Source organism: Gobio gobio, assembly GCF_949357685.1.
Source record: "Gobio gobio genome assembly, chromosome: 8".
Classification (NCBI taxonomy): domain Eukaryota; kingdom Metazoa; phylum Chordata; class Actinopteri; order Cypriniformes; family Gobionidae; genus Gobio; species Gobio gobio.
This window is the reverse complement of record NC_137114.1, coordinates 23,602,476-23,627,788: the sequence shown is the minus strand read 5'-3', so window position 1 is coordinate 23,627,788 and position 25,313 is coordinate 23,602,476. Positions and strand designations below refer to the sequence as shown.

The window sequence follows — 25,313 nt, the reverse complement described above, 5'->3', positions numbered from 1 at the left end:
TCAGTCTTGTTCTCAGAGTGTGAAACTGGCTATTACCGCAATAGTATATAATAGTATTAATGACAGCAGTACATATTTTAAAATTTGGTGCATAAAACTGAAACTGACATTCAACAGGTCAGTAATAAATATACAGATTGCATATATTGCATTCTCAAATCACAAATGTGTATGTAATTGTTATATATGAATAACAAACATCCTCAATGTAGTGTGTGAGGCAGGTTTCTGGGGCGTAGGCTGTGCCAATGTGTGCGAGTGTGCCAGTAATGCGGTATCCTGTGAGGCCAGCAGTGGGCGCTGTGTGTGTGAGGCTGGATACACTGGAGATCAGTGTGACGAGAGTAAGTCTGTTCTACTTCTTTTTCATTCTCCTTCCCTCTCCTTGTTTCAGTGTCTTATTCTTTTTGTACTGCTGCACTATTTAAATGGTACAACATGTAAAAGTTTAGGTATAAATGTTAAATCTGATGCTAATTTAGATGCAAATGCTGCCACCTTGTGTCAACATAAGAAAACTACATATACTACTCAGACTAGTTCTACAGTATATGCTATGCATAATGTGCATAGTATACAAAATTGAGGAAAAAATAGGTATTTGATACATACAACCTACAATATTAAGCTAAAGTAAACGAGAATGCAGTGTGTGAGATACTGTATCCCTCAATGCAGTGCAGTTGATTTGACTTTCCATTTGCATTGTTAAAGCAATTACAGACAGTTTTTTGACTTCTCATAATTTCTACAGCTGTGGCCAGAAGTATTGGCACAATGACCTTACATTTTGTGTTTCGCACAGTTTGCTATGTCAGTATTTGTAGATAATTTTTCACATTTCTATTGTATACTGGAAAACAATGATAAGCTTTTCATAAGTTTTAAAGGCTTTTATTTGCAAAAACATTCAATGAATTCAAAGAGTCACTGGGTGCTTCTCAATATTAAAATTGATGTTTCCTCGCTCCTACGTCCTCAAGACTGTGACCCGGAAACCGGTCGAACTTAGCCATCTTGAAGGACATCTCCATTCTCTGAATGCACCGCAAGGAGGCGAGGAACTAGCGAGGGAGCACAAGTGTATCCTTCCCTCGCATCTTAAGGGGGTGGAGCCAAGGAAGCGAGGGAAGGAAACGAGGATGCACAAATAAGAAATGAGAAGCACCCAGTGTTTATAGTGTTGACCCTTCTTCTTCAAAACACTTTGGCATGCTGGATATCAGCTTCTGGGCCAAACCCTGACTGATGGCGATCCATTCTTCCCTTATTAGTGCTCAGAGTGGATCACCATTTGTGGAGTTCTGCTTGTCCACTCACCTTTTAAGGATTAACCACAGGTTCTCTGTCGCATTACGGCCAGGTTCACACAGCAGCAGAATACGGCTGTCAGTCCTGTATTTTAGTCCTTAATACGGTTACGTTCACACACTGTACGGTTATTTACAGGAGTGATAACTGAACTCACACCCGTAAGTTTTCATGACTCACAACCGCATACTTGGAAACAGAACCGCACTGGACAACTATTCTGTCACGTCATAAATCATGATCCGGGGAGTTGACTCTAGCCACGGATCCAAAATGTCAATTTTCCAGATGTCCCAAACAGTCGGAAGGGGGCGTTATCAGAGAAAATAACTTTGCACCAGTCTTCTGCTGTCCAATCCTTGTACTTCTGCAGAATTTCAGTCTGTCTTTGATGTTTTTCTTGGAGAGAGGTGGCTTCTTTGCTGCCCTTCTTGACACCAGGCTATTGTCCCAAAGTCTTGGCCTCACTGAGCATACAGATTCCCTCACACCCACCTGCTGCTGATACTGAGCAGCTCCGCTCAGACATGATTCTCTATCTGACTCCTCAGGAGGAGATGGTGCAGGCACTTGCTGGACACTCTGGGACGTCCTGAAGCCTTCTTCACTGCAGCTGAACCTTTCTCCTTACAGTTCTTGATGATCCAGTAAATGGTTATTTCAGGTGCAATATTCTTTGCAGCAATTTCCTTGCATATGAGGCCATTTTGATGCAAATGGCTGCATGTTTTTCTTTGGAGGTAACCGTTGCTAACACAAGAACACAATGATTGGACGCACTTCTTCCCTCTTTTTATAGCAATCAGTCTGCTCTTATTATACATTCAGTAAGATAAGAGTGATTTTACCTGACTAGTGCTTGTTCACACTTTCCCATGTTCTGGTGAAATGATTAGTGAAATGATGTTGGCTGGTCATTTTGTGCCAGGGCCAAAAAACAACAACTGTGAAATGTGGAATTTTTCTGATAAAGTTAGTTTTTTGGCCATTTAAGCTTTTTGCAATTATTTTAAATGCATCTGATCACTCTGCACCGTAATCTAGAAACAATGTGAATCAACACCACAACAACTGAAGCAGCAAAGTTTGCACATTTTTTTTACACAAAATCAGAAAAATTATTTAAAATTGTACAACATCTTTTTATTACCAAACTGGTAACTGCACCAACCACATTCAACATAATGAGGTCATGTAACCAGTGATCTGAAATGTTTATCAAAAATATTTAAACCATTAAAAAATTGTGTTATCGGCACAGCATTTAATAAGTATTGAAGTGTTATTTATTATTATATAGACTTTATTAATGTTTTGAATTATATGTTCAGCTTTCATTTTAATCTTAGTTTAAGTTTGAGTCATTTTGTTATGTTTTTTGTAATTTTTGTTTTATATTTTATATTTTTAAGTTAAGTTTAAGTTCTGTTCTTGTGTCCTGAATCTGCATTTCCTATGATCCTTCTTCATCATCATCAGAGTGTCCTGAAGGCCAGTATGGAGCCGAGTGTAACCGAGTGTGTGAGTGTGAGAATGGAGCCGAATGTGACCACATCAGCGGAGCTTGTACCTGTACCGCCGGCTGGTTGGGATCACACTGTGAAAAGAGTGAGTAACAAACAAATGAATTCAAATTAAAGAAAGATTTACATATACATACCACAAATATCACATTTATGTAATCAGCAGAGTTGTCAGCAGAAGAAAAACGTTTATTTCAATGCATTATTTTCCTGGCCATTTATCTTTCTCCACTGTAAAGAGTGTTTTTGTACCCCTAATGCACTGGGGCCTCTTCTTCACCAGGGAAACAGGAAGTCTCAATCAGTCTTGGAGGGCAACCCACCCATCATGCAATCTGAGTGTGTGTCTGTGTGTAAAATGGAATGTTTTTGATTCCCGTTCGCCCATTGAAACGCTCACTCATCACACACAGTCAAGCAACTTTCTGTTTAGTTTGTTTAGTGTGTCATAATGACATCAATGCAGGAAACTAAAATCATATGTTTCAAAAATATATAGTTAATAAGAGCTAGAAGCAGGTAAGACGGTTTTGTCCTCCATGACCTTTCATATCTGCCTTCTAGGTTAATCTGAGCCACTGACAAAATATCTCACAAACATACACACACAGACACACCCTGTTGGATCCATGACAGCATCCTCTGCTTAATGAGACAGCCACATCCAGCTGGTGCACTTTATGAGGAAACCACAATGCACAGACATACACACAATGCCAAACATAGACGCCGACTCCTATCTTAGCTTAAAAAAAAAACACCACATGTAAAACACACACACATACAAGATACACGGACAGGCAAAACTGGCTCATACCTTAACGGATTTCATGCATGTGCTCTTTGCACCGGTTTTCAGCGCAGCCCACAGCCTAGATTGAAAGTGGTGAGATAAAAGATTGTGTACCGCAAAATAATGGCAAGAAAACAACTGTATAGTTCAATCAGTGCAGTCTTTTTCATGAACAAATGAGTTGGTCCATTTGTAGTGAATCAAATATATACAGTACAGCACAACCGGTGTAGTCTGATTCATGAGCTAATGACTTCTTTCAACCAGTTCTTTTGTACCAAATGGAAAACGTAAAGGGCAATCAGTGTCTTCCTAAACACAAAAAGTCTGTAGAAAAAGGAAGTAAGCCAAAATAACTTCTTGAGGGTGCAGTGAACTATCATTCATACTATAACCAGGGCCGACAGAACGGATCTAGATTCCGCACGGCAGGGGAAAAGAGCAGTAGACCTATATAAAATCAGTTGAAAGCCAACAAAGGAGATTTAGATGGGGCAAAACCAGGTCTTAGAGGACCATTAGCGTTCCATCTCCATCTGTATCAACTCCTCCACCACCGATTTAGACGCATAAAAGCAGATTGCTTTGCTTTACAGTGGACTTTTACATTCACAGATTTCATCTTTAATAAATCAGGCCCTGACTACAGAGATCAGGTCTCCGTAGGCCCACAGTTCCACCCATCCGTTTTGGGACGTTTTCAAGTCAGTAGTTCATCTGGATGTAGCCAGCAGTTCCACTCATGTTCCATAGGCTCAGATGTCTTCCATGCTTCTTAATCATACAAACTGACTGAATAACAGCAGACTCACACACACACACACACACACACACATGTGGTGGGTCTTTAGCGAGCTCTTGAGTGCTATCATCGGTCTCCATCTCTGAGGGCCTCAGCCGTGAAACACATTTTACCGGCTGCAGCCGATCACAACCATCCGCTGCCGTTACACGCTCACGCACACGCGCTTTACAAGATCTTATCAGGCTGATGGAACACAAGACCGATCTCTTGTGATCGCGCGTGTCTGCCTGCCATATGCGCCGTGATTGTATGGATGTCTGTCTACACTTGTGTTCATACAGAAAGATTGCGATTTCATTTGCTTGTGTGTGTGAGTGTGAATGAAAGGCAGTAGAGTGGAGTCTCTACAAAGTTTTTGTCTTGTTGAATATTGTGTTTTAGTTTTATTCATTTACTTTACAACCAAGATAACTGCTTAATTGAAGCATTAGACACAGGTGCACTAGATTTTGTTTTGTCTTATGGGAGTTTTGCATGAAGCATGAGGTGAAAAACCTGGGCAAAAATATGTCACATTACACAAATATTGTATTTTATTTTTAAATAAGCAACCCTTGCCGAGAAAACGGCTTCGTTAAAGCATTAAACACCATTTTGGCCAGGTGCACCACATTTTATGGGAATTTTACATGAAGTGTGATGAAAACTCTGAGCTTTCAGTGAAAAAATAGCAGTTCAGGGAATATTTGCACAGGAGGCATATTTCTGTACCCAGACAGTGAACCTGTGGCCTCAGCAGGTGTTCTAGTTTCCTAGAAATGTCTGTCTGTCTGTCTTCCTCACACACACGTTGACTTTGTTGTGGTGAGGATGTGCCGCACATATGGTGAATGAGATCACGCAATCAATGCTGATGAGGGCAGTTCACACGCTGAGCATTCGGTAGGTAATGAGACATAAAAAAGAGAGATGCGCAGGACGAAGGGATGAAAGATGGATACGTCCACGCGGATACTAGTAAAACAGTAACCTAATTATATTCGAATCAGAATGCTCTGTTGGCTCTCTGATGCCTCTGGGGGGATCTGTGAGCATGAATTTCCAGTGATGTACCACACATTATAACACACACACACACACAGACGCTGCTGACTCAAATCTCCTCTCCTCCATAGGATGTCCTGTTGGGTTTTACGGGCAGGACTGTGTGCAGATGTGCCAGTGCGGGAACGAGGCCCAGTGTCACCACATCACAGGCGCCTGCCGATGCACCCCTGGCTGGGCACCGCCTCAATGCATTCTGGGTAAGCCCACATCATTAAAACGGGGTGTGATTGGAGGCTCATCTCCGGCTGAACGCCGCATCCTTGCACAGAAATAACCCTACAATCGTTCACCAATCGCTCACAGTTTATCAGCTCGCAGACAATTTTTAAAGTGAGAGGGAAAACCTCCCCGGTGTGCTGCAGAAAGGTTAAACGCATCCATATTTGTAATCGTCATAGGATGCTTTTAAAAAGATCTCATCTGTGTACGTTTGTGTTTACTGTGGAAGGATGCTTTTTAAGAAGTGTTCCGTTTGTGTGTCTGTCAGTATTTTATTAGGGTAAGATGCATTTTTAAGAGAGTTCTGCGGCACATTGGTTTAGTACCATCCGTCTTCTCATGCGATCTCCGTCAGTAGTTTAATAGATCAGGGGCCCAATAAAGATTTATCTCTCTTTCTGTTTCACTCTCCCTCTCTTTTTAATGAAGTGAGGTTTGTGTTAAAGATCCCTCTCTCAGATGTTTTATTTTTACGTCTAGCTTTCCCATGACATGTTTTGCAGGGCAATCTCAACTGTGATGAAACCTCTTTGGAGTCGGGTGATGTTATTAGTTAGCTTTGTGGCCATCTTTTTTTTCAAAGAGTGCAAATCATTATTTAGATTTGCGTCTGCTTTTTCTCGTTTATTACGATTTTTTTTGTTTCGCAGTAGAATAATCTCCTGCCATTTGTGTCTGCTAAAGCAAATGCGTTCAGGCCACATACAAACCACTTATAGACATCAAATTAAGTGTTTACAATATAGTGTAGATAGGTTTGTTATCTGGACACATAAGGGCTTTTTACACTTCATAGATTCATATTCCCTTTGGGTTATCTTGTGTCACACTGTTCATACTGTACCCTGCTACACTTTATAATAATAACATTCATTTATACAATGTATTATATAATTTCACTACCGTTCAAACTTTTGAGGTTCGTTTTATTATTGCAAAGATGCAATGTTTTATGTTACAAATAAGTGCAGTTTTTTTAACTTTCTTTTTGATTTTAACATTTTCAATGATTTCGGTAGGATCATGTGACACTGAAGACTAAAGTAATGCCTGCTTTGCCATCACGGGAATAAATGACAAATTAAAATATATTCAAATAGAAAACATTTGTTTTAAACTGTTTTTTTTATTAAATAAATGCAGCCTTGGTGAGCATAAGAGACAATAAATCTTACCAACTCCCAATCTTTTGAACGGTAGTGTATTAGTAGCCGATTTACAGTCAAACGTGAATATGAATGAAAATAAATGAATGACAGTTCTGTGAGATATCTATTTGAATCAACATAATAATAGTTCACATTTGCTGTATTTGGAACATCTAGAATTGAACATATGTTTCTTCACTGAATATACATGTATATGCGTGTGCGAGTAAAGGAAGGCAGACATATTTGAATTTTGAAAAGTACAACATATTTAGATTTTTAAAAGTTTGGTTTGCTTCATATATGTGTTTGTATTGTAGCTTGTCCAGCAGGTACATTTGGTCCAAACTGCAGTCAATCATGTGACTGCCACAACGGAGGGTCATGTGACCCAGTGATCGGCCAGTGCCGGTGCACACCTGGGTGGACAGGAACCAGCTGCCAACAGAGTGAGTTAAAACACACACACACAAACGCGCATACACACAGTTTTTTATGTGGACATTCCATAGACATATTTCTATGCTGTACAAGCTATATATTCTATCCCCTAACCCTAAAACTAACACAAACCTCACAGAAAACTTTTAGCATTTGTCCTTATGTCCCCACAAGGTCAAAAACTACTGGTATTACTATCCATTTGGTCCCCATCGTCGGGAATACAGGACCACACATACACACACACTAAAATGTAGTACACATGTACTCATATTTAATGTTATTATTATAGAATATGCACACAACAAGACAGTCTTTCTCTTTAACAAACAAACAAACAAACAAAAAACCCACATTAACGCATGGCTCAACACCCAAAGACCCTATATACTCATAAACACATCTGTCTCCCTCTCTCTCACAGACTCACTCTGAGTGCTTTATTTGGCTGTAGTTAGTAAGATGTAAGTGATTATAGTGATTTATAGTGAGGAGTTTGTAAGCACTGATAGCCGCGATTCACATGTCATCACACAAATTACTGTATTCTGTCTCCATTACACACTGGAATGTTCACATGGGCGAACGCGGGCTGCTCACTCTGCAATCCATCTGCTTTCTTTCTCACTGTCTGTATGTTGTGTGTATAGCCTGTGCATCTGGATGGTTTGGTAGAAACTGTGAGCAAAGATGCATCTGTCCAGTGGGTATGGCCTGTGATCATGTGACGGGCAGATGTGGATGTCTTGCAGGGTACACTGGGAACAGCTGTGAGACGAGTAGGACTCTATTTCATACATCCCACTGATTCTTAAGACCGTTTTTAAAATAGCAACACTTCTTCCTCTCAATCTACCTGTAAGACTATAACTCAGTACTTCATAGACTAATATATATTAAACCGTCTCTTTCCTCACCAGGGCTGCATTTATTTGATAAAAAAAAATCAGTAAAAACTTTAATATTGTAAAATGTAATTTATTCCTGTGATCAAAGCTGAATTTTCAGTATTATTACTCCAGTCTTCAGTGTCACATAATCCTTCAGAAATCATTATGATATTATGATTTGCTGCTCAAGAAACGTTTCTTATTATCAAAGTTGAAACCAGTTAAAGGGTATAAATATAAGCCTATTTACTGTATATTTTACTGTAAAATTGGTAAAGAAATGGTTTGTTTTAGATAATTATATTGTATAATTATATTGTAGTCTAATATTTATAATAACACAAATAACGCAAAAGATTTTTTATACAATTTGTGGCAAATTGTTCTCAAACAGGTGAGTATTTCTGAAAATGTTGCCTGTTTTGTTGAGGTACTGAAGAATCAGTGATCTGTCCATTTTTACGTCTATTCATCTGACCAGCTTAATCTAAACAAAGGGAGGAAAAGATTAACACCCATTTTTAATTTAAGATTTATTTTCAAAATTTGCAGCAACATTATATTGCATTCAAAACTACGCTAAAAAGACATAAAAAAACAGCCCCACACAAACTTCGACCTCTCATTACACACGCTGGGGTTTTGCTCCCCAACTCTCTTTCAACACCCGCCCATCTCTCTCACTCTCTCTTTCTCTCTCTCTGTGGATGTGAGACATCTGATAAAGGTTAGCGCTGAGCGGCCAACTCAAACAGCAGGCTTTGTTTTGTCTGTGTAAGGATAAGAAATCTGGAACAGACATGAACACACACACACACACACACTGCAGTAGACATGGCTAATGACAACAGTCTAATTATTCTCTTTAGTCTGGAGTCAAAGCTTATCTCTTACACATGCCGGTAGGGTGAATACAGACACACACACACATTTATAGATGAACGTACACATATCTGTATTAATCTCGAAAATAAGGATCATCCAATGCTCAGGCCAGTGTGAGAGACTTTCAGGCCAGTTGACAGACCTGTCTTTTGTCAGTCCAGGCCAGGCCAGGACTGCGTTGTCACCACACGTTATGTTTGTTGACCATGTACAAAATGTATTTTTTGATTGAAAGCTACTGTGCTATTGTATGTATGTATATATACTAGTGCTGTCAATCGGCATCTTTTTATGAATGAAGGCCATCACTGATACTAATACTGATACTGATGTCTCTATAAAATAGATTTTTTTATTTTATGTTAATGATAGACATTCAACATTACAGTATATTGAAGGCTATTATACTTTTAATTTTAGTGAACTTAAAACAATCTTCACATAAACCCATTATAATAAATGTTACATTTTCCTGTGGCCTTCCTACCTGTTAAATAGAGAAATTGAACCTTTCTTAAATGCATAAATTAAATATAGATGAATCCTTATTAAAGCTAAAATTTTCTCTGTTACCTTTGTTCTTTGATTAACAGTAATGACAGACATCACAGCAACTGGTTTATTAGGCTGCTGTCACTTTAAGACGCGGATCTGATGCGCTGGCATGCGCATCTCATTTTCTCACAACCTGTTAAGTTCATTTAAGACATTATTTAACTCATTTAAGACTGATCTTATGAGTATACCCGACAAAAACGGACATTATGGCATAGTTCTGTGTGTTATTGTTTGTTCAAGTGCAATACTGTTGTGCGTCTTTCTGTGCGTCGTGTGTCACATAGAAAGGACATTTACAGACAGTGTGTTCTTTTTGTTTTGTCATGCTTGAATGGTTTAAAAGCATTTGAGCGTGTGATAATATATATAAAACAAAAATTATTATTTATCTTATATTTTTTATATACTTTACTATATACTTTTATATACTTCTTTTTAAAATATGCCAGCATCATTTTTGGCTGTATAAAAATAACAACAACAAAAAAAATCCATCCATCCCAAAAATTGGTTGGCAAAAATAGCTATTTATGAAATCTAAACCACTGATCCAACTAGGCCAGTGGAAAACATCTTTACTGTTCATCCTGATTATACGTATTTAAATTTGTATTTCCATACAATCATGTTTCAGTGTGTGATATGCATTTGTGTGGCAAATGCTATGTAAAGGACGCATACCCACAAACACAATCATAAGGCCTGTATTCTGTCAGAAACTCTACACATATGTGAAAGTATATGAATGTAAGCATATTTGAATGACGTTACGTGAAATGTCTAGCCTCCCCTTCATATCATATCATATCTCCTTCCTGTCTGAGGCCTGATGCCTTTTCAGGAATGCGTCTAGACAACTGGACATTTCTGTGGAAAATTCACACATGCTCTTAAAGTCATCTCCGTGTGTATTGTGTCATTTTCTAATGTTCTCTCTTTCTCAGTGTGTCCTCAGGGCAGATTCGGCCTGAACTGTTCTCAAATGTGCACTTGTTCTGGAGATCAGTACAGCTGTCATCGCGTCACTGGGAAATGCAGCTGTCTACCTGGATACTATGGCAACCGCTGTCATCTCAGTAAGACGTATTCTGCAAATTTAAACTGTTTGACCTAATAAAGTTGTTTTCATACTTTTCATCTACAAGCTGAGCTCATAGAAAATGGTTATATAATCATATACACTTCCATACAAAAGTTTGGGGTCAGAAAGATTTTTTTCTTTGTAAGAAATTAATACTTTTATTCAGCAATGACACATTCAATTGATCAAAAGTGACAGTAAATACTTTTAAATAATAATAATAATGTTACAAAAGTTTGCTTTCAAATAAATGCTGTTCTTTTGAATTTTCTATCTTGAATCCTGAAAAAAGTGATCACAATTTACATTAAAATATTAAACAAAACAAACTCATCACATAAATAAATTACATTTTAAAATATATTAAAATAGAAACAGTTATTTTAAATTAAAATAATATCCATAGTAGGGGGGGCTTTTCCACAGTGGAAAAAGTGAAAGAACACCTTTAAAATGGGACAGGAAAATCGGGATGTTCAGAGCGTTTGTAAGGATACTGATTTTTAGAAGGCAGACTGAGATAGCGAACGGGAACATGTGTTACTTTAGCAACACATTATTAGCCGTTTGATGACGTAGTCAAGCACAAGGCTGATCATATCAATTACCGTTTTGTGTCCGATGTTGTAGAGAGCGATACATAAGACGCATTACCATTCTGATACATCGATTTTTAGACAAGCCTACTTCTGAACCAGTTTCTGGTTCAAACATACAGTATTTGGCTTAAACCAGTATTTCCACTTGCTATTGTGCAGCGTGTACTACAGTAAAGTTGAAGACTGGAGGCGGGGAATAATTTGCATATTCATGATGAAGGTTGTGAGGTTACATTCAAGCTATTTTAAGAATTGTTTTTCACATGATAAAAAGTTGAAATATGTCATTTTGATTATCAAAGATAAGTTTTAAGGGATAAGCAGGGGGACTTTTAAGGCCGGTTTAAAAGACAAGGCTTAGGCCTTATTTCCAAAAAGGGCATTTAAAGGTAGGGTAGGTAATATTTGGTTAAAAAACTTTTTTTCCAAATTTGTTTAAACTTTCTTTATATATCAATACATAAATAAAATGTAAGTACTCTGAAAAAGAAAATATAAAAATTGAGTGTCTGTAGACCTCTCACGACTGTTTTAAAGACAGCTCATTATTTCTATTCACTCCACCTTCTCCCTTCTGGGCTCTTTCCAAAGCCACGCCCCCAAAACACATGAACGCGCTACGCCGACCCATAGACCGTAAAAGCGCCGACTGCTCTGCTGGAAGACGCATTTACCTGAGGCGAGCGGAGAAGAAGTGCATGTAGTGACATCATGTCAGAATCACATGTAATAAAAAATCTAACTTTATCATTATGAATATAAACAAATAAGATGTCTTTTAGTACTCACTATCAAGCTAGAATACCGATACTGGTAAAGTTTAAAATACACACACAACACAGTGTCTACGACACACACAGATACAAGATAAAAACATCAGTAAACATAGGTAGAGAATATAAAAACAAACCAAAGGCTGAAATAAACGTGCAGGTAAAGTTCCCGGTGAACATGGTAAAAGAGTTTAGACAGAGGGTAGTAGCTAAAGCTAACTTAGTTCTAAAAAAAGTTCCTGGATGCGGTGTACTAGCTTTTACACATGCATTTTGTTATCTAAAGTTACATTTTGCGAAATTCAACACGACAGCGATCAACTTGAGCTAAGCATATTGAGTATTTATCATCTCTACTAATGGCTAATGTAAGTGTATTACATTGTAACTTTATGCTAAGAAAATGTTATGTTAGCTATATTAGGCAGCTACGTGTGCTAGTGAGACATGCTTCATGAAAACATAAACCAAAAAAATGTATAATCAGAATGAAAGATTACCTGTCCAACAGAAATACAGCCTCTTGGACTCCTCAAATCAAACGGGTGCGCCAGGGTTGCCAGGTTTTCACAACAAAATCCGCCCAATTGCTCCTCAAAACTAGCCCAAAACAAGACCAATCGTGTTTCTCCGGGAAAAATCCGCATTTGGGGGTTAAAATATGTGTCTTTTTGGTAGGGCTGCCTGCTACAATTCGCAAATCCCGGGGCAAAATATCACATAATTGGGGTCGCTTCAACCCGCGGTCATGAAAAACAGCCCGCGGCAACAGTGTAGAAGTAGCCCGACTTGGCAACACTGGAGCACGCGCATGTGGGCAGATCCTGGAGCAAAAGCGGTGGTAGCCATGGTAGCGAGAGAGAGTGACAGTCGCCCAAGCCAATCACTTGTTTCGTCCCGAACGAAAATAATGAGCGGTGTTTATTGCAGATTAAAAAGTCTAGAGTCACTCGATTTTTATACTCTCTTTTTCAGAGTACTTATTTGAATTATGTATTGACATATAAAGAAAGTTTGGACAAATTTGGACAAAAGTGTTTTAGATCATTCTTACCTATACCTTTAAAGGGTTAGTTCACCCAAAAATGAAAATTCTGTCATTAATGACTTACCCTCATGTCGTTCGACACCCGTAAGACCTCCGTTCATCTTCAGAACAGAAATGAAGATATTTTAGTTGAAATCCGATGGCTCTGAAAGGCCTTCATTGGCACAATGCACTGTACACTCTCAAGACCTTTAAAAGGTACTAAAGACGTCGTTACAAAGTCCATCTCACTACAGTGGTTCTACAATAACTTTATGAATCGGCGAGACACAAAAAACCCCTAAATAACGACTTATTTTGTGATGACTGATTTCAAAACAATGCATCATGAAGCTTCAAAGCGGTTTGAATCGCCAAAGGCATGTGATTTCAGCAGTTTGGCGGTTTGACACACAATTCGAATCATGATTCGACTCACTGATTCATAACGCTTCGAAGCTTCATGATGCATTGTTTTGAAATCGGTTATCACTATGTAAGTCGTTATTTAGGTTTTTTTTGCGCACAAAAACTATTCTCGTTGATTCATAAAGTTATTGTAGAACCACTGTAGTGAGATGGACTTTGTAACGACGTCTTTAGTACCTTTTAAGGGTCTTGAGAGTGTAAAGTGCATTGTGCCAATGGAGGCCTTTCAGAGCCATCAGATTTCAACTAAAATATCTTCATTTGTGTTCTGAAGATGAACGGAGGTCTTACGGGTGTCGAACGACATGAGGGTAAGTAATTAATGACAGAATTTAAATTTTTGGGTGAACTAACCCTTTAAGTAGCTTTTATAAATGTGCCTTAGAAAAAAAAAAAAAAAAAAAAAACGTAATGGTGTAAATCTTGTGCCAAACAATGGCACTGACATATTTTAAGATATGTCAGTGCAAGTTGCTTTCAGTTAAAACAGCTCAAACATGCATTTTAGTCTGGGACTAGGATTAAGTCTTGTTTGTGGAACCGGGGGTAAAAATCTACTGACCCCAAACTTTTGAACAGTAGTGTATGTGTATTGTTTTATAAGTGTGCTAAAATCTACCTGTATTTAGTTCAGAAAAACTATAAATTCCAGAGTGCTTTAGAAGAGTTAACTAAATGCATATAGTTAACATAAATGTATATCAAAGATACACTCCAATGTCGCCCTTTCCTGCTCCTCACAGGATGTCGAGAGGGCACCTACGGCCCCTACTGTAAGAAGCGGTGCAGATGTGCCAATGGAGGCCGATGTGATTTCAAGACTGGCTCTTGCATCTGCCAGCCAGGATACTTGGGACCCAACTGCAGCACCGGTAAGAACCTGATGCTCAATCGATCGTTTTAATCATTGGTCTTTGTTGAGACCGCTCTGTTGCATTCTGCATTTCTAGCTAATAACAGTTTTTTTTTTGTCTTAGGTTGTCCCACAGGTCGCTACGGGAGAGACTGTGCTCAGGTGTGTTTGTGTGGAGAGAGAGGACAGTGCCACCCAGAGACTGGGAGGTGTAACTGCGCCCCTGGAAGAACAGGACTGTCCTGCGAACAAGGTATAAATCTCTGTGGATAGAAGTGTTATATTATGTTATATGTGGTATTATTATTTGAATGAGCCTTTTATTTTTATATTTTAATTTTAGTTAAATTTTTTAGTAATTTTGTTAATTGCTTTTTCATTTTTATAAATTGTATTTAATATTTCTGTTTAGCTTTAATTTATTTTCATTTCTGTTTTAGTTATTGTAGTTTTATTACCTCATCTTATTTTATTTTATTTCGGTTAGCTGCCAGGCAACATGTCTAATTTTCGTTTTGTTTTTGTTTTTCATCTAATATTTGTATTTTATTTTATTTCAGCTTTATTTCTATTAAAACGTTTTTTAATAGTTTAACTGTTTTTTTGGTGAACAACACAGTTTTTTCCCCTTTTCCTTCCTCTTATTTGCCCTTTTCCACCAATTATCTTGCCAACTTCTCCAACTTTTCAGTCATTAATTTCTTCTTTTTTCCTGTCTTCACCCATCCACGGTCCCTCCCTCCCAAATCTACAACGTTCACATCTTGTTAGAATGTGAAAGCCGTGAATGTTATGATGACTTCATTAGCAAAACATCAGCGAAATATATTGCGTCTCGCAGTCTTGCACTTGTAGGCACTATTTGTCCTCCTCCTGATTTTCTCCCAGGGCTTATTTACAATATTTAGTTAACAAATTTCTCCAGTTTCCTGCGTGAGGGAATTTGATCGCAGCACCCCTTTTCCTGAAGAACAGAAGCGCGAGATCAGATTCCTAATCTTCATGTTTCATCACTCATCAGCTGGAAGGGAACGGGACTTTCCAGGAGGGATTTTCTTAGCCTCCTTGAAAACGCCGGCTCAGAGCGTCTCACAGACGTGCCACTGCTTACGTTCGCCATGTTTAATGTTTACAGATGACTATAAGTAGCTGGTTCTCTATGTTCCGTGTCGGCGGATCTGCTGGCGAGGAAACAAATAAATAAGCAAGCGAATCAAAGCGATTGGCTTATTGTTTTCCCAATCTAAATTACCCAAAGAAACATGATTGCTCTTTAGCTGCACTGCCAAATCGGACCCACTTTGCCATTGCACTAATGATCTAGAGCTTAAGTAAACTTGTGTGTGGCGTGTGTGTGTTTGTGCACGTGTGTGTGGCTGTTTGTGATCGAGCGATTGCATGTGTGGCTAGTTCTTTAAATGCATTTTGAGGGATGAGAGGGCCTGGGCTAATTGTAGTAATTGAGAAATTCAGAGTTTATTTGAAAATAATGCCATCTGTGCTCTTGTTGTTACTGGAAGTTTCCGTCTGGACCAGGACATAGTTAATAGATAAAAAGAAGAGGTGTTTTGCTTAAGGGAAAGTCTGCTAAATGTTTGTCCTGTACATTATAACAATTTAGCCTTTTAAATGGTAGTGAAACACAAATGTACCATTCTCAATCGAATAGGGCTCTTTTTGATTTATTAACACGAATTGTCGACGATTGTACTTTTTTGTACATTTTTTCAGTCATGCACTGCAGCTCAGGATAAAAATAAATAAATTCACTAAGATCAACAGGCCAGAGCCTTTTTTCTTTTTTTTTGCTGTACAAGAATAAGTATGGTTCCAGGCTAAAATGAGATATACAGTGGAAATTAAGTGTTGACAGTATAATTTAGTGCTGGATGAGGATTAATCAGTGCTTGGTAAACCATCCTCATGTGGTTCAAATTGAAGACAGATCCATGCGACTTGCTGAAACACAGAGCGTACAGATATAGTCGACATCCAGTTGTATCTACACCCTGCGTAATGCGCTGCATAATGAAACAAAACAGCACTTTTATCTCATATTTATGCACAGCTTTTTAAATATTTTTTTGTAATGAAAAATGATTGCTGTTAAATGGGGAATTGTCCTCGGTGCAGTGTGTCCTAGGGGGCGCTATGGAGTGCAGTGTCGGAGTTTCTGTACGTGTGCGAACGGAGGAGTGTGTGACCCTGTGAATGGGATGTGTAGATGTGGGCTGGGCTGGACCGGGCAACACTGTGAAAAAGGTGAACAAGCACACAAATACACAAACAATGTGATTAGTTAGTATCCTAACATATCCTATTCTTTTAATTCAGAATTCATGGCTGATAAATTCACCTGAATACTTTTGTGTGCCTGTGATAGTTTGTGTCCCAGGTCACTATGGTGTGAACTGTGAGCAAGAGTGCGCGTGTCAGAATAACGGAACATGTGATCGCTTTACGGGATGCTGCTCTTGCCCGTCTGGATACTATGGTCCCGCCTGCCAACACAGTGAGTGTCAGACTTATCATCTTTAATGTAGGAATTAATCATGTTTGCTGCTATGAACAAGAAATATGATATTATATGATTTTCATATTCCAGGATGCCCTGCTGGCTTTTTTGGCAAGCTCTGTGCACAATCATGTGACTGTAAAAACGGGCACCTGTGTGATCACGTGAACGGGCAATGCGTGTGTCCTCCGGGTTACCATGGCGAACAGTGTGAAAAACGTAAGTCATCTCAACTTTAAAACATCTACATTATCAGCATGAAATTATACTGGATTCTCATGACTTACTTTCTTCAGGGGAACACAAAAGTGAATTTTGTGAGTTCTGGTCACTTTTCTCAATATAATGAAAGTGAATAAGGGCTCTCAAGCACTAAAATAATAATAAAAGCTCTATTAAAATATATCATCTGAGCCCATACAATATAGAATGCGAACAGACTGCAATTATGTCAGCATTCAGTGAAAATCTTGACATTCATTCGAGATCTTTTTGCACTTTCATGAAAGTCTTGTTTTGGATCTTTTGAACGAATATGGTTCTTTACAAAACCAGCATTGGTTCTCTGTTTTGACTGGTTAACTAGTTAACAGCTCACTGGAAAAGAAGATTATTAGAGAGTATTGACTTAAATAAGATCTGTTTGTCACGCAGAGCTATCATATGACTTCAAAAGAAGTATGATTTTTATGGACTACTTTTATGATACATGCTTTTGAGTCCTTTCTAAAGGGGCTATACATAGAATTCAGAAACCCTTGTTATTAGCGACACCGGTGGCCGTTAATTGAACTGCAGCTAGCAACTTAAAGGGTTAGTTCACCCAAAAATTGAAAATTCTGTCATTAATTACTTACCCTCATGTTGTTCGACACCCGTAAGACCTCCGTTCATCTTCAGAACACAAATGAAGATATTTTAGTTGAAATCTGATGGCTCAGAAAGGCCTCCATTGGCACAATAGCACTGTACACTCTCAAGACCCTTAAAAGGTACTAAAGACGTTGTTACAAAGTCCATCTCACTACAGTGCAGGTTCTACAGTAACTTTATGAAGCGACGAGAATAGAGAATAGTTTTTTGTGCGCAAAAAACCCTAAATAACGACTTATATAGTGATGACTGATTTCAAAACAATGCATCATGAAGCTTCGAAGCGTTATGAATCAGCGAGTCGAATCAGCGGTTTGGATCGCCAAAGTCACGTGATTTCAGCAGTTTGGCGGTTTGACACGCGATCCGAATCATGATTCGACTCACTGATTCATAACGCTTCGAAGCTTCATGATGCTGTTTTTTGAAATCGATCATCACTATATAATGGGTCTTGAGAGTGAACCGTGCATTGTGCCAATGGAGGCCTTTCTGAGCCATCGGATTTCAACTAAAATATCTTCATTTTCTTACGTCTATGTCTTACGGGTGTCGAACGACATGAGGGTAAGTCATTAATGACAGAATTTTCATTTTTGGGTGAACTAACCTTTTAATGCTCATGCTTACAAAATGTACAAGAGACTGAACGTGATTCAAGGCCACAACTTGCTTTTCTGTTTTACGCTTAGAAGTTAAAAAAATAGATGGAAATACCTTTGCTGTGATACTATTAACGAACATCCCATCACCATCCACTCTGCTGAGAGAGATGTTTAAGATGAATATGTGCTGCAAACACATACTGTATGTGCAGTTTGATGGTCTCTCTGACTGTGTGTTTGTATGACAGGTTGTGACGCTGGGCGTTTTGGGCATGATTGTGCAGGACTCTGTGAGTGTGATGGGGCGCCCTGTGATCTGACCACTGGACAGTGTCTCTGTCCACCGGGAAAGACAGGAGAACACTGCGAGAAAGGTACACACAAACATCTTACGCAAACTTTCACAAACCTTACTTCCAACTTCAACCTTCATCTTCTCTCTCTCAGTTTGTGACAGCGGGTTTTATGGTCCAGGCTGTTCTTTCCTGTGTCAGTGTGCACACGGAGGCCAGTGTGACCAGCGCACAGGTCACTGCTCATGTCCTCTCACCTGGCTGGGACCCACCTGTGAGGAAGGTGAGGGTGTGTATGTGTGTGGGATTACTTGGCTATACTTTTGGAATAAAATTGACCCCAGAAGTTAGCAAAATCTGATAAGGTATCATCTAATATAAAAATAAGGGCCGTTGATTTCACATGTTAATTCAATAAGTAATAATAATAATGTATGGTGCCATACCAGAGAAGCATGAAATCGCTGTCACGGACCTTTTCCTGGACCGTTCCCATCTGGTGGAATGACCTGCCTATCTCAATTCGTGCGCCGAGTCTGTAGCCATTTTCAAAAAACGTCTAAAGACACATCTTTTCCAGCAACACCTGACCGATCGAAAATAGCACTTATCATTCTATTAATTGTCTGTCTGTCTAATTTATTTATAAAAAAAAAAAAAAAAAAATCTGTTCTGTGCTGAGACTTGTTACAGCACTTGCATATTGTTGATATTGTTGCCCTTGGCCTGCTCTAGCTGCTTCTATTGCCCTCATTTATAAGTCGCTTTGGATAAAAGCGTCTGCTAAATGACTAAATGTAAATGTAAATGTATGGCATATCTTTATTTAGAAAACGTGTGTGTGTGTGTGTGTCTGTGTGTGCGCGAGTCAGCTGTATGGTCTTTCTCTGTCTTTTATCTCTCACCATCTCAGCATCTTTCTTTCCCTGAATTCTACTTCTCTCTTTATTCCTGTCAGTCACGACACAAACCTGAGCGTTTCTGAAAGCGTGTGTGACAGTGTGCGTGTCAGCCTCAGTCTGATGGACCCCTGAGCTGCTAAGGGCCTCCTGTCTGTCTGTGTAACGGCGCCTCTCTCTGACAGTTATTTTAAGTGAATCGCAGCAGGACATTTCGCAGTGTGTGTGTGTGTGTGAGCTATGGGAATGAGTGTCTGTGGGTTCATGAATGTATGACAGTGTGTGTGTGTGTCACAGTGCGGTTACTGTATGTGGTCCATCCACAAAACCTCTAAACCTGTACCTCCCCTAAAAATACAAATAGTTCTTTCACATTTCACACCTTATTTTTGAGACTGTTAGGATATGTTCTCATCTTCCTCTTTATTGTACTTATATTATAAAACATACATTTTTTTATGGAGAACTGCACGTTCTGTGATCAATCAGCCAATAGGGATAACCCCCTCTTTAGCTTATTTGAGGAGGAAATATCAGTGAAAAATACAAAAAAGAAATATATTTGGGATGAAAAATAATAAATACTGTAAATAAATATATAAAAATTAATATTGTTATTTTATTAATGAATACATCAGTAAATTAATAAATCAAATTGACTAAATTGCATGAAAAATAAAATAAAATTTCTCCATTAAATCATGTGTTTATTTCTGTATTTGTGCATGTATTTATGTACAGTACATGCACTATATTGCCAAAAGGTTTTGGGACGTCTGCCTTTACATGCACATGAACTATCAGGAGCTTTCCACAAGGTTTAGGAGTGTGTTTATGGGGATTTTTGACCATTGGCCACTTTGAAGTGCATTTGTGTGGTCAGGCACTGATGTTGGACGAGAGGCCTGGTTCGCAGTCTCCGCTCTAATTGATCCCAAAGGTGTTCTATCGGGTCAGGACTCTGTGCAGGCCAGTCAAGTTCCTCCACACCAAACTCGCTCATCCGTGTCTTTATGGACCTGGCTTTGTGCACTGATGCGCAGTCATGTTGGAACAGGAAGGGGCCATCCCCAAACTGTTCCCACAAAGTTGGGAGCATGAAATTGTCCAAAATGTCTTATGCTGAAGCATCTGAAAAACACCCCCCCACACACACCCCATAATCCTCCCTCCACCAAACTTTACACTTGGCACAATGCAGTCAGGTAAGTACCTTTCTCCTGGCAACCGGCAAAACCCCAACTCGTCCATCAGATTGCCAGACAGAGAAGTGTGATTGGTCACTCCAGAGAACATGTCTCCAAACCCTGGGTCGCGACCCTGGGGTGGGTCAAACATGACATCGCAGCAGCCTGTTCATTATCAACATAAAATAGTCAATCTAAGATATAAAAAGTTACACAGCTCAGTTTAAATTGTGAGTAGTAGCCTACAATTCGTGCCATTCCGCGGTAGCTCCACCACTGTGGTGGTGTTTCTTTCCAAGCTCATTTTTCCACATTCAAAAGGGAGTGCGCCGTTCTTAAAGGGGCCACACCATATTCCTAATTTGTTGTGGAGTTAGGGGAACTAAAATGACCAATAGCTATGTTTGTAGAGTTTATAATGTTTGTAGTACATTATAACATTTCGCTTTATTTACCGGTATTATTTCTGAATGCAATCAAATGCGACTTACCTGTTTTTTTCAATCAAACAATTAATAAGCAATTAAATGCATTAATAATCAAAAGCGATTGTGTGGAAAAGTTCTGAGCTGAATTTTTGTGCCATCTATTGGTTTAATGGAGAATACAGTCAAATGGCCCATTGTATACAAGTATTCTTATGCTTGGCTTGACTTGTTTGAATGTAAACGGTTGTAGGCCTATATATGGGTCGCGACAACAACAACAACAACAAAAAGAGGGTCGCCCTTAAAAAAGTTTGAAAACCACTGCTCTAGAGTCCAGTGGCGGCGTGCTTGGTGAGTGTGAGATGGTGGTCCAGTGGGTTAAACCATGGAACTGATACGCAGAAGGTTGCTGGTTTGATCCCAGCCGTCACCACCAGTGTGTCCTTGAGCAAGGCACTTTACTCCATGTTGCTCCAGGGGGATTGTCCCTGTAATAAGGGCACTTAAAGTAAGTCGCTTTGGATAAAAGCGTCTACCAAATGCATAAATGCTTTACACCACTGCATCTGACACTTTGCATTGCACTTGGTGATGTAAGGCTTGGATGCAGCTGCTCGGCTATGGAAAACCCATTCCATGAAGCTCTCCATGCCCTGTTCTTGAGCTAATCTGAAGGCCACACAAAGTTTGGAGGTCTGTAGCTATTGACTCTGCAGAAAGTTGGCGACTTCAGCATGCGCTGACCCTGCTCTGTGATTTTACGTGGCCTACCATTTCGTGGCTGAGTTGCTGTTGTTCCCAATTGCTTCCACTTTGTTATAATACAACTAAAAGTTGAGCTCCTGAGAGTGACCCGTTCGTTCACAAATGTTTGTAGAAGCGTTTGCATGCCTATGTGCTTGATTTTATACACCTGTGGCCATGCAAGTGATTGGAACACTTGATTTCAATGATTTGGGCACTTTTGGCAATATAGTGTATTTATCATTCACATTTCCTCATTTATTTTGTGCAGTATACATGTTTATTTATTTATCATTCACATTTTCTCATTTTAACTTTGACTATAACACCTGGGATTTAAAGATTGTAAATCTTAAAATGGGGTACATAAATTAATGTTTTTGAAAATGTGTGCTTTTTATTATGTGAAAGTAGCCTAATCATGTCTGAAAGGGTTACAGGCATTCTACTTCAATGCCGAACAACACCCTTTAACCATTTCTATACTCACAATATGGCATATCCTCTTATTACTTTTTTTTTCTTTCTCTCAGGTGCTTCTGTGGATCATGCGTCCTCTCACGTACAGAAGAGGCGACGGCGTGTTTCACACTCCTAGTCCCCAAGCACACACACACTCCACTGAGGTTCCACCAGAAGGCGAGTGGTATGGGTGAATGAGTGTGTGAAGATCTATGCGACTTGTTATTATGGGTTTTCCCCCAGACGAGCAAGCCACAGGAGAATTAGTACGAGGAAGCAATGCCGAAAAACACAGACACACACAAACATCCCCGCTGGATGCACACAAGACCACTGACAGGCTGTCAATGATTGTGTGTGTATGTGTGTCTTTGGAGAAGGGAAGTGTTTTAACGGGAATATCAGAGACACAAAACATGGTGGACTAGTTAAATTTGATGCGACTTAAAAATGCTTGTTTTGTGAGCTCTGTGTGTGTACGTTTGTGCATACACTCGCTATTTCTTATAAGTCCCACATCAGACAGTCAAACCAAACCATTGAACGGCCAAATGCCCACCGAGCCACAAACCCAGACCGAACTTCTCTATTACGGGATCAGAGTGAAGCCTCAACCGCTCATTTCTATAGTACATACCACAAATACACCACTAAAGTGGCACATCAGAATACAGAAACACTCAATGGGATTACTGCCTTCCATACATACCATACACAGTCTAAAATTGACCTTGTAAACGTACACCAACACTAAATTTAACATTTTTTTTACAACATTGTCTATAAAGTCCACTTTTATGGTACTTTTATGTTGTTTTTTTTAAGTAATGTGTAGCATGATTCGGGAACATTTGTGCTATAGATATCCTTTTTCAAATCCATCTGGTTGGCTCCTGTGAGTGTGATGTATGTCCTGCGATGCGATTCCTGTGACAGCCTGACTGTAAATATTCACAGTATTGTCACCCATCATCGTGCCATCTGAGGTAAATAGTTAAAGTGGAGCTGTCCGACAGGATTTAGACACAATCTGATGCTTGTAAACTGAACAGACAGTTCCTCCAAAAGACATCTTACATGCCAAACAAATCTAATCTTTATAAATGATGGTTCTTAGCGCTCACTCAACAGTCTTTTACTGTAAAAAAAAATAAAATGCTGTAAAAAGTTTTTTGTTCCTCTGTTCTGCCTTTGTTCCTCTCAGGATGTTATAAGTTTTTTTCTGTATTGGTTCTTAAACTTTTAATTAAATATGTTTGTACAGAAAATGTGTTTGTTTGAACTATTCTTTATAGCTTTACACTGTAAAAAGGACACTATTTTTGTCCTGTTTTGTAGATATATAGAAAGATTTTTTGTTAAGCGGCGTGCGCACATGCTATTATTTTTTATCACCCGAGCGAAACGTTGTTTGTAGGACAAGAATATGTAGGTAGTGGGACATTGTGGATAGCATGTTCCTCTGCACCTCTCAGAAGGGAGGGTCAAACATATCAAAGGTCACCTGCTACACCTGTCAGCCCACCTGAGTGGAACAGGCCCACAAAATGTGTGTGCGTGTGTTTGTCTCTGTCACTGGCACCGTGGCTGTAGCATTTCTCAAGTCCAGCGGACCGTCACTGCAGGTGGGAGAGCCAGCCGAGGACCCCCACGCCCTGACACGCGCTGCCCGGCGTGAGTGATGGAAGCTCGGGGGCTGTCGGTGGACGGAGCCCTTGAGTCTGATGGATGGGAAGGGGCTCCGCTGGCCGCACCGTGTTGTGACAGCCTACAGATGTTCTCCAATAATGTTTATCAGCCCGAGCCTCCAGCAATGGATGACACACACCTGTTTCCAGTCAAACAGGGCTCTAGAGGCCATCCATCCACACACACACCTGAGTCCAGTCAAACAGGCCGCCGTAGCCCATCCATTCATTGCGGTCTGGGTGGCCGTGATACTGTACACCAGCTTTGATCAGTGGACAGGTGGCACATACACGGACAATCGACTGGACAAAGGTCCATCTTGTCTGTCAGGGTCACTAGAGCTATACGGCACAAAGCCAGCAGACTTCTTATTTAGCTGTTGCTTATTGCATCTTCACAGTTCTGTAGTCTTGGGCGAAATGTCAATGAGGCGAATGCAATTTTGCTGGGACGGCGTTAAGATGGATTTAGTTTTACTGCCCTGGCCTCGGTTCTTGCAGTTACCAGTCTGTGTGTTCAATAAAAAGTATAATTATACTGAGGCATGTAGATAAATATGAACTGTATTTAAAATATCTTCTTAAAATGACTGTCTTGCAAAGCAAGGAATTGGCGCCGGTGGTTTGTTAGAAATGGCCAGGCATAAAACATGCCATTTGTCAGTTTATCTCTGTTCATTTTGATGATATTTTAAACAAGTTTGTGTGTGTGCATGAACGACTACACAACCAGGCTTGTTTGACACAGATTTAATAAGCGAAGACAAGCCTCGCGTTTTGAAAGATGGCCAGTTTAGTGGTTTTGTGATGAAAGAACCCATTGAAGAGGTCAGATCAGATGCGATCTGACGGGAACTTTAGCACGGAAATTACGCGTACAGCACCAGCGAAGCGACGCTATCACCGCGCTGTCTTTTCGCACTGAAGAGATAAGGCTCTTCTCTTTCTGCGCTTGCCCCCGTTCCCGGGGGACCGTGACTTTTTGAACCGGCGATAAAACTGAAGAGAGACCGAGGGAAATCAACTCAATGGGGTTTCGCACCATTTGGGCCACTTGTTGGACTGAAACAACAAATCCTTAAATGCGAAAGATCTGCTCTGGAGATGAGTATCAGCAAACTCTCCCACACTTAGCCTACCCGTCTGTGAACTCATCTCAGAGGGTGTAAAAACTTCATCATCGGTTTGCACTTTAGTTTAAATAGATGTTTAGATTAATCTTTGCGATGCTTGAGGA

General features: G+C 39.6%; 1 protein-coding gene across 1 annotated transcript in view; it reads left to right on the top strand.

Annotated features, from left to right (window-relative positions):
• egfem1 (EGF-like and EMI domain containing 1) overlaps positions 1–23,651 on the top strand; it is a gene marked incomplete at its 5' end in the record, with an annotated part of 64,180 nt that extends 40,529 nt beyond the window's left edge. Inside the window, 14 exons of the mRNA XM_079823816.1 lie at positions 213–344; positions 2,791–2,919; positions 5,548–5,676; positions 7,167–7,295; positions 7,938–8,066; positions 10,565–10,696; positions 14,273–14,401; positions 14,507–14,635; positions 16,516–16,644; positions 16,766–16,894; positions 16,988–17,116; positions 18,624–18,749; positions 18,823–18,951; positions 22,460–23,651. Coding sequence (XP_079679942.1) covers positions 213–344; positions 2,791–2,919; positions 5,548–5,676; positions 7,167–7,295; positions 7,938–8,066; positions 10,565–10,696; positions 14,273–14,401; positions 14,507–14,635; positions 16,516–16,644; positions 16,766–16,894; positions 16,988–17,116; positions 18,624–18,749; positions 18,823–18,951; positions 22,460–22,524 — 1,745 coding nt within the window. The 3' untranslated portion in view covers positions 22,525–23,651. The remainder of the gene's footprint in view (positions 1–212; positions 345–2,790; positions 2,920–5,547; positions 5,677–7,166; positions 7,296–7,937; positions 8,067–10,564; positions 10,697–14,272; positions 14,402–14,506; positions 14,636–16,515; positions 16,645–16,765; positions 16,895–16,987; positions 17,117–18,623; positions 18,750–18,822; positions 18,952–22,459) is intronic.
• Positions 23,652–25,313: the final 1,662 nt, after the last annotated feature.